At 34.2% G+C, this 14,610-nt stretch overlaps 2 protein-coding genes and 1 long non-coding RNA gene across 3 annotated transcripts; all 3 read left to right on the top strand.

The window, feature by feature from the left end:
* Positions 1–1,488: 1,488 nt before the first annotated feature.
* Positions 1,489–3,776, top strand: LOC141484769 (uncharacterized). The gene is made up of 3 exons (XM_074180118.1): positions 1,489–2,836; positions 3,056–3,616; positions 3,661–3,776. The coding sequence occupies exons 1-3, from the start codon at positions 1,489–1,491 to the stop codon at positions 3,774–3,776; spliced, it is 2,025 nt and encodes a 674-aa protein (XP_074036219.1).
* Positions 3,777–5,524: 1,748 nt separating this feature from the next.
* LOC111505755 (lysine acetyltransferase chameau) lies at positions 5,525–8,298 on the top strand. The gene is given in 2 exon segments (XM_023160619.2): positions 5,525–6,217; positions 6,219–8,298. Coding segments are annotated over 2 exon segments (2,394 nt in total). The 5' UTR covers positions 5,525–5,617; the 3' UTR covers positions 8,013–8,298.
* A 1,793-nt stretch (positions 8,299–10,091) lies between these two features.
* Positions 10,092–14,194, top strand: LOC141487045 (uncharacterized). Its single transcript, XR_012468177.1, has 2 exons — positions 10,092–10,286; positions 13,661–14,194. It is a non-coding gene; the product is annotated as an uncharacterized lncRNA (long non-coding RNA).
* The last annotated feature ends 416 nt before the right edge of the window (positions 14,195–14,610 follow it).

Raw genomic sequence — 14,610 nt, 5'->3', positions numbered from 1 at the left:
TGAGTTTTTAATTGATTCATTGATTTCCATGGCTTCCAAAAAATTTATTTTCCTTCCTTTACTACATGTATGTAAGATTTTGAGGTCTTCCTTACTTATAGGTGTTCGTACATAGAAGATTTTTTTGTCTCCGTGAACACGTCGGTTTAGACATTTTTTCCATAGACAATTGTATCAAATAGCTGGGGAATATCATACATAATTTGTGGTTTGTCACATGGAAGTTCTATATTTTTTTGTTTCCTTATGGTGTGTGTTCCATTCTTTCACCAAAAGGTCTAGTTCACCCTGAATAATAGAACCGATATTAGCTGATCACTATCATCATAATTCATATTGTGTTTGAGATCTTTGAAAAAACTTATCCAAGAACTTATACCCTGTCGTCGCATTTGTGACCAGAAACATTCAGGTTTGTTGGAGATTCTCTTTCCTTCAATATGACTCTTGAACCCTACTAAATAATCATTGTAATAATACCTTAAATAACTCTTCAAAGATCCAACTATGATATTTTCTGTTCCTTCATTTGTTCTCAGCAATGGCACAACTCACAATTGTCTAATTGTTTCTAAGTAATGTGACGCTATTATCCTGGGATTGTTATTACTTGAAGCTACTCGTAGCCACAATATTTTTCTGAAAAATCCATCGATAGCTCCGTGGATTGCAAAACCAAATAGCTTCAATTTATCATAACCATCTATGTGCTTGCCATATGAAACTGAGTCTTGGAACTATTTATTTACATCGCTTTAGCCTCCTACGTGACCTTGCCTCAACACCTTCCGGATCAGCTATCCTTAGTATTTCCAAAACAGTATTCATTTGCACTTGGATACCATATACCAGTTTTAACCTCATCCATAACGATTTTTATCCTAGGCGGTTTTCGACAGATTTCCTATCATAATAAGATGGAAGACAGAGATAGACAGATTACTCGACTGTTAAAGGAAAAAGTGATTGAAATTTGTCAATATATAACCGTGGACTTGTTCGAGTCAATGCAAAACCAAATGAAGTCAAAATGTATGCTTTTCGTTAATGTGGTATGCATGTACGAAAAAAATATTGAATTGTATAGCAATTCGTACAATTGTATAGCCAGGAGTAGCCCTGCAATCATCAGATATTATTCTCCTTGATAACTTATAAAAACGACCTACTTCTCAAATCTATAGCATAGTAAAAAAAATCAACCAGGTCCACTCCAACTACTTTCATTCATAAATTCCCAAAGTTCTCAGTGACCTCGAAACGAATTGCGGAGCCAATTTCGTTCTTTTACCTTTTACCCTAGGCGTGCGCTCATATATAAACGAAATTCAAAGTTATTATAGAATATTTTGCGGTAAATTCCTTTAAACCAACAAAAAAACTAAAAACAATAATAACAACAGCGAATAAACCTCAGAGTAACAAAAGACAATAGCCTTTTCATCCATACTTCCCTGCCTGGAAATATTTAATTTGGATAACTATGATATGATTTACAATGAAGGTGATGTTAATAAAAACGATGGCGTAGTTGTTTATATTAAAAATGGCTACGACTTCAACTATTCAATAATAAGTATTGGAGGATGCAAGTCTATTGAAATGGAAGTTAAATCTAAATCAGAACAAAATATTTTGATTTCAGCTATTTACAGATCGCCTGCAAATAATGTGACTGACTTCCTCATAGAACTTAGGGACTATCTGTTAAAAACTGCATCTAAAAATTGCGGCTACCATATTTTCACGGGCGATATAAATATAAATATTTTAGAAGAAGATCAAGTGGCAGCGGAATATTTGAATACACTTTATGAGTTTGATTTCATGTCGTACATTAATAACGTGACAAGACCAAAAAGCGGAACATGCTTAGATCATTTCTTTATCAAATCAAAATCAGAAAACACTAATATTAATTCATACGTGATGAAAACAAACATAACAGATCATTACACTATCATGGCAAAAATACAAATGAATAAAGATTTTCAGCAAAACCACTCTAAACTAATGACAAAATGTATCAACTATCCAGGTTTGAGAAGAGACTTACATGACTTCGATTGGAACCAGTTGGTGTCGATTGATAACATAGACGATGCAACAGTATTCTTTCTCGATGTGTTGAAGGACAAAATTGAGGATAATACAAAACATAAAAAAATCAAACACAAATTCATTAAAAGAAAAGTTTGGATAACCGACGGCATAATACGGTCCATTATCGAAAGGGATAGACTATTTAGAAAGTACCGAAATAACATGTCTGACACAGTTTCCAAAGAAGAATATTTGAATTACAGGAATACACTGAATAGTTTGATTAAAAGCAGGAAAAAGAGTTATTACAGACAAAAAATTGAAAATAATAAAAATATTAGTCAAGCATTATGGAACACAATAAAAACATTGAATAAAAATCAAAATAATAAAGGAATAGATCAAATCATTGATGAAAACGGACATCTCACTGTTGATAAGGAAGAAATTTCTGACATTTTCAACAATTATTACATCAATGTCGGTGAAAATCTGGCTAGGCAGGTAATATTTCCAGAAAATCCTCCTCTGAGTAGATATTCTTCCCGTCATTCTATGTTTTTTCATCCAACAGATGAAAATGAAGTAATAAATCTCATCGATTCCCTCAAATCCAACAAAGCACCAGGAATTGATGGAATCAAATCAGAAACACTGAAGGAAATCAAAAATGAAATCGCAAGTCCGCTGACACAACTTATAAATAAAGTATTAATAGAGGGTCATTTTCCATCAATTTTCAAAGACAGCATTGTCCAGCCTCTCTTTAAAAAAGGCTGTAAAAAGAACCCAGGTAACTATCGCCCAATTTCTCTTATTAGTAATTTAGCAAAAATACTAGAAAAAGTCATAAAAATAAGAATGATGAAGTATATAGAAAAATATGATTTTATTTCAAATAGACAATTTGGGTTCCGAGATGGTAAATCTACGGAAGATGCAATCCACTTAGTAACAACCAAAATCTATGAAGAGTTGGATAAAGGCCATCCATCCCTATGTGTTTTTTTAGATCTTGCAAAAGCTTTCGACACGGTCAATCATACGCAGTTGTTAGAAGTATTGCAAGATCTAGGATTTAGAGGAAAATCTTTTGAATTACTGAAAACTTACCTTCTAAATAGAAAACAATGTGTTAGAATAAACGAAACATTGAGTAAAAAATTAAAAATAAGATGTGGAGTACCACAAGGAACCGTACTCGGTCCAATACTTTTTATAATTTACATAAACTCTATACTCACCTTCAATAGCTTAGGTACGGTTTCCAGTTTCGCAGACGACACTGTCGTTATGTATGAGGATGATACTTGGGACGGGTTGAAAGAAAAAGCAGAAAAAGATATGGCAAATTTAATTAAATGTTTTGGACAAGAAGTACTTTCAATAAACTATGAAAAAACCTGTTTCGTTCCATTTTCTTGTTACGTCAGTGGCCTCCCGGACTACGATAAGTTACAAATTGATATAAGCTCGGATGAAACTATTACGATTAAAAGAGCCAATAATGCGAAATATCTGGGCATAATAGTGGATTGTCATCTTAGATGGGATAAACACCTGGTGCAAGTCTGTAAAACTCTACGTTCTCTCCTATACAGGTTCAAATTCTTTCAGCAAATACTGGATTTCAAATATCTCAAAATTCTTTATCAATCATTAGTGGAAACACGACTTACTTACGGTATTCTAGCTTGGGGGGCAGCAACGAATGCACACTTGCAGAATCTTGAAGTAATACAAAAAAGATTTTTGAAAATTATATCATCCAAACCAATGAGGTATTCCTCCGACCTACTATTTGCAGAAACGGAAGTCTTTGATTTGCGTCAGCTTTATTACTATAAAATTGTGATAAGACAATTCAAAAACAGATTTAATCTCCCACTCATCAGCCATAACTACCAAACTCGTCTGAAAGCGAATAATTCTCTGAAAACGAAACCAGTCAGAAAAAAAATAGGACAGAGAAATCATTCTTTTTTATCTAGTAAATTTTATAACTTTTTGCCGACGGAAAACAAAGAAGTCTCAAACATATACTCCTTCAAAAAAAAGACTAAACATTATATTCTTTCTTTAGAACGTAAGGCTATCCATTCATTGTTTGAATATTAGAATATTCCATATATTTTATTTTGTTGATTATTGATGTTCGTTACCTATGTTATGATATTTATGTTTCAATAATTGTGTGTAAGGCTCATTAGCCTAATTTTATTAAATTGACTACAATTTTATTATGTCACAAACATTTTAGTGAATTATACATGATTTTATACATATAACTCTCATATAGAAATGCAACTGAGCCCTATTTTGAAGTGTACTAATTATTGTCAATATTTGGAATAAGTAAATCACCCACGCACAGGCACTGCCTTAGTGGATACTTGTTTATTCGAAATATCTCTGAATGAAAGTGCACTATTATTATATTATTGTATTTTATTTTAAGAAACTTATTATTATTTTGAGAATTTATTGAGAATAAACTTATTATTATTATTATTATTATTATATTATTATTATTGAAGGCAGCATAACTTGGTTTGTTTACGGGAATTAAGTTGGACCATAAAACAGTGGCGGTTGGTTTCGTTGATAATCGAAGGGATATTATATATTTAAAAAATAAATCATTTTAGGTGAAAATGAATCAAATAATGAAATAATATAAACCTAGTTTCAAAAAAAATATTTATAAGATTAAATAAGATGAAAAAAATGATCATTACCAACATAAAAAATATCCCCATTCATAATGTCGGTCCACGAAGACCCCTCGATACCAATTTTGAATGATATCACATAATAATATCAAACCTCAATCATAATTACAAATATTCATGATTTCTAATCGAAAATTCTTTATATCGGACCTCGCAAACCGTACCGCTTGTTCATAAAATCTGAGAAAAAATCACAAATTTCTCCATCTGATTATATGGAGCAAAGTTTATTACTTTTGAAATTAACAATTATCATTTTTATGAATTAGTTCATTTGAAATAATTTAATTTCAACCCAGTAAACCACGCGCTTTATTTTAAAGCCATACATAAATAAAAAACCAGTAGGTGGTAGAAAACTTGCCTCATTTCCATAATCATAATGAATTAAACACAATATCAATTTCCGACCGTTTATTATAACTAATCCGATGTCCGTGGTATCGTCAAATCCTTCGATACTACAGCTCTGAACGGGTTGGATGAGAATCTCATCCTAAGAGCGGTTGAAAGTCCCCGGCAATTCGGGCGGATCACGTGGTAAGATAGCTACTGGTTGTATTATTCTACTGTGTCCATAGTTTAAACTCCAATCGTAGTTAAAACCGAACCTATAAAACGGTCCCTAGTCTTGACTTTGCACCCTCCAGCGCCCTCTCAAGGCTTCGCCCCAGGTGGCTTTTATCTGGTTAGTGGCGATTAAGAAGAAGAAGTGGTTATTTTCGGAACATATCTTTAACGATAAATGACAAATGCAAATGACTCAAATGACATAAAAATAATGAGTTTGAGGTTAGGTTAAATGTTAACTTTTATAAAATTACAAATAGTGAAAATACATTATGACTAACAAAAAAAAGCTAAATGGTAGTTCAACAGAATCAAGTTCAGGTTCTTCATCGGGATCGTCAAGTTCCAGTTCTTCCTCGGGTGCCTCGGGTACGTCTTCTTCTAGTGACAGTGATACTTCAACGTCTCGGGACTCGACCAAACAACATTCAGGATCAGAAATTGCAAAAAAGGACGGTCCCATACTAAAGAAATCCCGTAAAAGTATTGAAAATAAAACATCAGCCAATAAGCCTCCAGAGAAAATATCAGTTAAAACGAAGTCACAAACATCTAAGCCTGCAAAACTACAGATTAAGGAATCTGCATACACAACTGATGAAGAAGATGTGAAAAAGAATATAAAACGAAAGAGCAATGTTAAACCTAAAAGTAATGCTACCATTACACCTAGGTCTAATCCAAATGCTCCGAAAAATGTTTCTAACACAAAACCAGTGGGAAAATCTGTAAATACTAAAGGGTTGCAGAAAGGCAAAGATGCCCCCAAACCAAGAGTTCAGAAAGCATCATCTGCCAAAACTATTGACCCTAAAAAGAAAAGCATTTTTTCCCCTGATAATAGCTCCGAATCTGATTCCCCAAAGGGCGTAAAATGTCAGAGTAAAGGAAACAAAAAAAAAACTGAAACCAGAGCCAAGAGCAAAAGCAGCTGCTAGAGCTGTGGAAAAATCTAAATCTGAAAAAAAGATAGAAAAAACTCCATCCAAATCGAAACCAGCACCTGAAACATCAGCTAGTTCTGGGACAACATCAGTAAGCTCAAGTAGTGGTTCAGAATCTGAGAGTAGTGTTGAATCTGCAGAAAACAGCAGAAGAATAGCTAAAAAGCCAGTAAAGAAACCATCAGTTGTGCAAAAAGAAGCCCTTGCCAATAGTGATTCTGAGATTGAAACTTCAGATAAGTCTAAACAAGTAACACGAAAACTAACGAGATCTGCGAATACAAGGAAATCTAAACATGTGTTAGGCAAAAATGTATACTCAGACACCGATTCAGATACTGAGAGCACAAAACGTTCTTTGTCTCAGTCACCTGTGAAAAAAGCACCAATAGTCACCAAAGGTAAAACAAAAAATATAAAAAGAGAAGATACTAAAAATAAAAATAGTGAATCTATTATTTTAGAGCAACGATGCTGTCCTCTTGAAGGTTGTGACAGCATTGGTCACTTGAGTGGAAAATCTGAAAAACACTTCACCCTTGAGGCTTGTCCCACTTATCACAATAAAACTTTGGAAATGTGCAGGCATGAGTTAGAAGAACGGCAGAAAAGGGAGGAAGTTCGTAAGAAGGCTTTAGAGTTTCATAGGAAGACTCCTAGACCTCAGGTTACTCCTGAACAAAAACAATTCTTGCAAAAGATTAGAGATATAAGGCTCAAGTGTAAAATCGAACCTACTGAAAATAAACCTTTGGTGGATAAGACTCGTGAACCAGATTTGAAAAACTTTGTTTTGGATTATGATCTAAAATTGTTTCAGGATGCGCAAGCGTTGGCAAGTGAAAAAATTGAGGAGGATCTTAAGAACCTTCCCAGTACAAAGGGAACCAAATACATAGAGATGGGCAAATTTGAGATGGAAGTGTGGTATCAGAGTCCATATCCTGAAGATTATGCTCGCCTTCCAAAACTCTATATCTGTGAATACTGCTTGCGTTATATGAAATCGCAGACTATACTTGAAAGACATGTGGTCAAATGTGTCTGGCGCCATCCACCTGGTGAAGAAGTGTACCGTAAAGATAAAATTAGTGTGTGGGAAGTAGATGGCAAAAGATATAAGCAGTATTGCCAGAACTTGTGTTTACTAGCCAAATTCTTTTTAGATCATAAGACTCTATATTATGATGTGGAACCATTTCTGTTTTATGTGATGACTTTGGTTGACAATGAAGGTTGTCATACTGTAGGTTACTTTAGCAAAGAGAAAAATTCTTTACTGAATTATAATGTATCCTGTATACTTACTCTACCACCTTATCAGCGACAAGGTTATGGAAGATTACTCATAGACTTCAGTTACCTTTTGACTCGTGAAGAAGGTAAGATTGGCTCTCCTGAAAAACCACTCAGTGATCTTGGTCTCATTTCTTACCGGTCCTATTGGAAAGACGTTCTATTGGGTTACCTGTGCTCTAGAGCAGGTGCTCAGCTGTCCGTTAAAGATATCAGTCAAGAAATGGCAATACATTCATATGATATTGTCTCAACGTTACAAGCACTAGGTATGATGAAATATTGGAAAGGAAAGCACATTATACTGAAGAAACAGGATGTGCTTGACGAATACGTAGAAAGAGCAAAGAAACGTGTCTCTCATTTGAAAGAAGTAGATCCCAGTTGTCTGAGGTGGGTACCTCCACAGCCCGCTTCGCCAGTCTGAAAAATAGTCTTTATCAATTAGTTACTACCCTGTAATTATATTGTGAAATCAAAGAAGTGAAAAATGAATACAAATAACGAATGGCAAAATCACCTTAGCTAGAAATCATAAAATTGATCAGGCTTAAAAATATTGACATGTTCATTTTAGCTTTCAGATTAATTTTATTGAATGTAAATAGTAAGTATGTATACTATGTATATTGAATTAATATATTGTAACATTATTGATGATCTAATGATTCATTTAGGAAATTATATTTTCAATAAAACACTTTATGGTTTGATTCAGATATTTAGTGCATTTCTTGGAAAAATTGTTTTAAGAATTTTTCAGGACCAAGTTCTCTATTTCAATATAACAGAAATGGAGCTTTTATTTTGGATAGGAAGTAATAATTGAAAATTCATTATATCTCTACACAGATTGATTCAAATTAAGTTTCATCATTGGCAACTTTATTGGAAGAGTTTCAAAAAATAAATGAAACTTATTGAAAATAACAATTCTAGTCTTTCTGAATATATTAATTATACCTAATAATATAAGGTCCATAAAAATATAAAGTTCACAGCAACAGGTGATAAACTTTGAATGAAAAAGAATAAAATTGTTACTACAATTTTATTGGACGTAGTACATTGAAAATTTTGTAACAACATTGACAAAAGTCCTAGACACTTCATATACGAAAAAAATTAATATTTCATGTAACATTTGGAATCCAGACTTCTCTCAGCTCACCAATACAATAGGATTTCCTTTCAAAAAGCAACTACTTTTTAGACTCTACAACTATCAATGTCCCCCGGAGACAAATGTTACAAATTCAACTCATCAAAAGTAATTCTACGGCGTATTTTTCTCAATGTGTATTTATATATTTTACCTGACTCCAACAGAAATTACTTTTAATTTTCTTTCACGTGAAAATTTCATTTTAGTATTAATTGATTAAATGCTTATCCTATTGAAAAAGTGAAACTTTCATTACTTTTGTAAGTGCTTCTTGATAATCAAGTATTTTGTTAATCAACTTGTTCTCTGCAGAAGTTGACGTCATTGTAATAATGAATAGAGGTTCGAACTTCCATTGCCCGAAAAAATGTTAACAGATTTGAAATCCATGAGAAAAAAGTCAAAAAAAAATATTAAAAATATCAGCAGCGGGAATGATAGCCCTATACGAAAAACTTGGATGAAAAAAAGTATTATCTGAAATTGAGAAGACAAACAATACAATGGAATTATAAAAATATGAGAACGCTATAATCAAAAGCAGGGAAAATTAATGAACGACGCATTAAAAAAAAGCAAACCACATATGTGTTTCTAGCTCATTAGCTGTCATCAGTACGGTATAGCCAAGTGCAAGGTTAGGCAACACTTGGTTGCATGAACAACACAAATGCATGGAGTCATCAATGGATGCCAGCCGCACTTTGTGGTTTCGATGAGGTCGTCTCGGGTTAGAGATTTCACTGAAGTCACCACGGGGCAGCTTTAGTTACCTGCGTGACATCCGGTTCCAGTATTCGATATAGATGATATATAGATTATATATATTTTATTGTGGAATTGGCCGCGGTGGTAGTGCGCCCGACTCTCGATCGGAAGATCGTGGGTTCGATTCCCGCCTCGACCAGATACTTTTCTCAAGAGAATTTATCTAGTTGAAGCGGGAATGATTCTGCAACTGTGTTAGGAATCACACGTTAAAAGGTAAGACCTCGATAGTCCTTAGCTCGCATAAGTTTCTCAACTTCTGAAAGTTGTCGTTCGTATGGGGGCGACAGCTGATTAACGGAAAAACAGATTTTAGACAGATTTTTCTAAACAGATTTATTTGTTACTTTCAAATCTATGTAATTCATGTATCATTAGCTGAAACTAGAATTGAAGAGAAAGAGCTATGCTTTACAAGAGATATCAGTTCGAGAATATCGTTTGCAGAGAGCACAGATGAAGAAAGCATGTTCAGAGGAGTACAAGAATGGGTCAATAAGTGTGAAGTCACCAGAAAAAATGAAAATTCAAAACACAAGTATGTCACAGGAAAATGACGTTTCAAAACTATGTCATGTTGTCGCCGATGCCATTAGAAGTGTTTCGAGGGGAAATTGTTGGAATAATCATGCAATTGCTAAGGAACTACCTTTTTTTGATAGCAAACCAGAAGACTGGTCAATTTAACAGGAAAACTCTTATGTATTCCCAGAGGATGAAGTGATGATAATGTTGCAGAGGTGCCTGAAAGGAGAAGCTCTTGAAGCGGTGAGGAGTTTGTTATCGCATCCTAAAAATATTATTCATGTTATTGAAACATTAGAAATGCGTCTTGGTCGTCCAGAATATGTCATTGGTTCTTTGATAAACACAGCTCAGAATTTGCAATTTGTTAGAGTTCGAATCGGAAAAATATTGATCCTATGAAAATAATTGATAGAAACCAAAACTGTAGAAAATTCAATTTCATACAACTTCAATCATAATGATTTTTCTCGTGAAATTGAAAATAAACGTGATAATATAATAATAAGATTTTACCCCCTCCTTGTTCTGAGTTTGAATAAAAAACTATGAATCCTACGAAAAAATTAATAGGGACCAAAAATGTAGGAAATTCAATTTTATACAACTTTGATCATTACAGTTTTTCTTGTGAAATTGAAAATAAACGTGATAATTCAATTATAAGATTTCATCCCCCTTCTTTTCTCTGGTTTAAATCGAAAAATTTCGATGCTACGAAAAAATTGATGGAACTAAAATTGTAAGGAATTCAATTTTGTACAACTTTGTTCATTACAATTTTTTCGTAAAATCGAAAATAAACGTGATAACACAATGATAAGATTTTCTTTTGTTCGGGTTTAAATCGAAAAATATCGATTTTACAAAAAAATTGATGAGAGCCAAAATTGTAGGAAATTCAATTTTGTACAACTTTTTTCATTACAATTTTTTTTCATAAAATCGATAATACAATGATGAGATTTTACCCCATCTTTTTCTAGGGTTTAAATCGAAAAATATCGATCCTACGAAAAAATTTATATGAACCAAAATTGTAGGGAATTCAATTTATACAGCTTTGCTCATAACAATTTTTTTTCGTGAAATTGAAAATAAACGTGATGATACAACGAAAAGATTTTAAATATCGATAATACGAAAAAAATTGATAGATACCAAAATTTCCAACTCTCATTTTGCGACGATTTTTCTTCGGTTTCATAAGCTACTACTAGTGCAACTACTACTGTTTGTATGAATTATATAGCCCTGAAAAAGTCTGTTGTTTTACTGCCCAGAAGGCCCACGGTTAATGTGTTACAGGTTTGACACTATTGTATACTAAGTATGTAAGTTGAGACTCTTGTGAACTTTGTTAGCGACCTCTCACACACCCCACACCAATTCTGACCCATCTGCATTATAGAGACCGTGCTCTCTTATATACTGAGTGAGTTCCCCCCTCCCCCATGCCCCCTCTCGGGTTGAATGCCCCGAGTTGAAATCTTCTCCACACGGTCAATGTTTGCAGAACATCCCATCTCGTACATCCACCCCCGCTCTTCCAAAGCGGTCCTCAACTTACTGATGGGCACTTCAGCAAGATTGACATCTGACCTTCTTTGGTCGTAAGTCAGCCTCTAAGTGCTTTCACTTTCTAATCTATTGTATTGTTTCATCATGACTTTCCTAACTGAATTTTTGTATGGGGTCCCCAAAAACTAACCAGAGACGAGTGTATTTAATCGCGAGCAAGTGTTCGTTCTCAGTGAATCTAAAAATGAGATCAACTTGAAGTCTGGTTAAGAAATTTTTATACTTACCGGAGCGGCCTGACAGCGACTCTCGGGGGTGGTCTTTGGTTCTCCTTCTTTGGACTCCTGTGTTTGTCCCTCTCTCGGATGAGTGAGGTTCAGGATCGCAACTCGACTTTTATATGATTCGGTTGTGGTCGTGGTAGCTTCCCAAACTATTCCCACTCCTAGCTCTATACGTGCCTGCGTCGTGACTCACTTCAGCAAAGGCATATGATATTGCTCAAGATCGAACTGAAAACGCTCTCCAACAGCCTATTCGTCCATGCAACTGAAGGTCGTTCAATGCCGAATCCTTCGAAATAGCCGCGTGAATCAATGAAGATCATTCAATGTCAAACCCAAAATACTACCTTGAAGAGTCACCTTGCCTGCGTCGTGTGACGTAGGTCAAGGTCGTTCAAGGTTAAACTCAAAACGTCCCCTCAATATCACCTTGGATATGTTGTGTCGTATAGTTTCAAAACTTCAAGCCGCATAACTGGCTCGAGTTCATTCGAGGTGAAAGTCACCTTGTCGAAAATATGTGAAGTGAATGAAGGTCATTCAAGGTTAAACCCAAAACACCACGACAAAGTCACCTAGGCTACTTCGTGTGACGTATATAGAGGTCATCAACGCAGTCAAAAGCCTTCGTCCATTCAGCTGAGGGTCGTTCAAAGTCAAATCCTTAAATCTTCGAAATAATATTCAATACGCGCAATATCAAACCTGTAATAAATGTATTTACTTCTTCGTATGGCAGATTTTTCGTGACAACGTATTAAATATGGATTCACACTATAATTTTCAGAACAAGAACTCCTGAAAATGTTGATCATTTATGGCTACAGCTTTATGATTTTGACTGTAGTTTTCCCGAGGCGAAATTTTTTTTGAAGCTCCGCAGTCTTTTATGTTCACATCAATACCAATCATTGCTTTTATCGATTTTTTCCTAGAGCGTATACGAAAAATATTCAACTTTTGAATTTTTTTTATATAAAAAGAGTTACAAACTGCTTTATCCAAAAAATGAAATATCACTTTTTTATACCAGTATATCGTTTTTCTGGGGCATGAGTAATATGAAACAATTTGATCGATCGATCAAAAACAAGTAGCTGAGCATTTTTTTCAGAAATTTCGGGCATGAAGCTGAATTTTGACCAAAAATACTGATACTTGATACTTGACAATGGTGAACAGTTGCTGGTGATAAGAAGAGCGAAGAAGCAACTGTGATATATTTTTCTTCAATTTCACTTACAAGAGTGAATACCTTCCTTTTTATGTAATGTGATCAACAGCAGAAAACGTTTAAACGGTACCAGCCATCAATTCAAAAATATTGTTGATATGGTGTGCTGTACGTTCCTGTGCTTTTTAATCTAAAATATACTTCATTAGGGTCGATGATGCATTCTCCTGTTGCACTCCCGTATTTTTCTGTTCAGTTCGTATTGACAGGATCAATGTCCAGTTCAACTTCTTCATTGGCATCAGTTTCTTTCGACAGAGTTGTTTGTCCATCTGTCTCTTCGATATCCATATCATGAATATTATCATTGTCTTCCTCCTCATGCATAATAGTAGATATTCGTGGTCTATCACAATTTATGAAGTCATTAATAAATTGTTGCATTTGGTCGTGATACCGCCGTTTTAAAATGTTTGTAGCTGCTTGGCCACTTTTGGTCTTCAATTTAGCGAGGTATTTTCGATATTGAGCTCGTAGTCCTTCCCATCGATTCTTTACTCCTGATTAAAAAAAATCCACGAATGAAACTATGTACATTACGAAACACATTAAATGTTATGAAATCTTTTCATTTTCAGATTTTTGTCTACAGGGGATTCCTACCGAACAATTGCGTTTAGTTATCGCCTTGGTCATTTGACAGTACAGAGCATCGTTCTCGAAGTTTGTGGAGCAATTATCTAAGTTTTATTAACAGAGTATATTCCAACTCCATCTTAAAAAAAATGGTAACAAATAGCAGATGAACTATGAAGCATGTGGAATTTCCCAAACTGTTTAGGAGCCTTAGATGGCAAACACGTAACGATAGAAGCTCCATCAAACAGCGGATCTTTATATTTTAATTATAAGAAGACGTTCTTGCTGTAGATGTTGGGTCATATGGCAAAAAAAAAGTGATGGTGGAATTTTTGCAAATTCTGCACTGGGAAAAAGACTGGAAAAAGCGACGTTGAATGTTCCAATAGACTCCTCTCTACCAAGGACAAACATAATAGCAGCGTACGTAATATTGGGAGATGAAGCGTTTCCGCTAAAAAAATATTCAATGCGGCCTTACCCAAGATCAAAAAATGAATAAGGCTATCAAATAAATATCAAATTTTGTATAACTTTTGTGTTTCACTTACCAGGTAATCCAACTACTTCTTCAATCTCGTTCCACATTTTCCTTTTATAATTATTGTCGCTATAGTATTGTGACTGCAAATCATATAAGCCGCGTCTGCCTTTTACTAATTCGATCAGTATTTCATCTAGAAATAATAAATACAAATTTGTATTCAATTTATTACATTTCACTTTATATATAAAATATTTATTGAATGTGCAAAACAGTCAACTATTCTTTTTAAATGTTCGCGAATTTCACCATACTTTTTTCTCGGGGAAAACGCCTATAAAAAGTTGGCGGCAATAATTATAGTGTGATTATTTATTATTCATGATCAAATGTTATAAATAACGTAAATAAAGTACTCACCTTTTTCAGAATCCCACGATTTATTACTAGCCATGACTAGAAAAA

The sequence above is a fragment of the Leptinotarsa decemlineata genome, unplaced genomic scaffold, assembly GCF_025532065.1.
Source record: "Leptinotarsa decemlineata unplaced genomic scaffold, Ldec_3_MD MMD2_P_RNA_scaffold_2, whole genome shotgun sequence".
In the NCBI taxonomy this organism is placed as follows: Eukaryota; Metazoa; Arthropoda; class Insecta; order Coleoptera; family Chrysomelidae; genus Leptinotarsa; species Leptinotarsa decemlineata.
This window is presented reverse-complemented; position numbering and strand designations above follow the sequence as displayed.

Bases quoted from the DNA above. Each gene is read 5' to 3' on its own strand.
- LOC141484769 (XM_074180118.1), top strand. From the start codon at position 1,489: ATGATTTACAATGAAGGTGATGTTAATAAAAACGATGGCGTAGTTGTT. The intron at 2,837-3,055 runs GTAACTATCGCC...GTGTTTTTTTAG, and splicing joins AGGCTGTAAAAAGAACCCAG to ATCTTGCAAAAGCTTTCGAC. The intron at 3,617-3,660 runs GTAAAACTCTAC...AAATTCTTTCAG, and splicing joins TAAACACCTGGTGCAAGTCT to CAAATACTGGATTTCAAATA.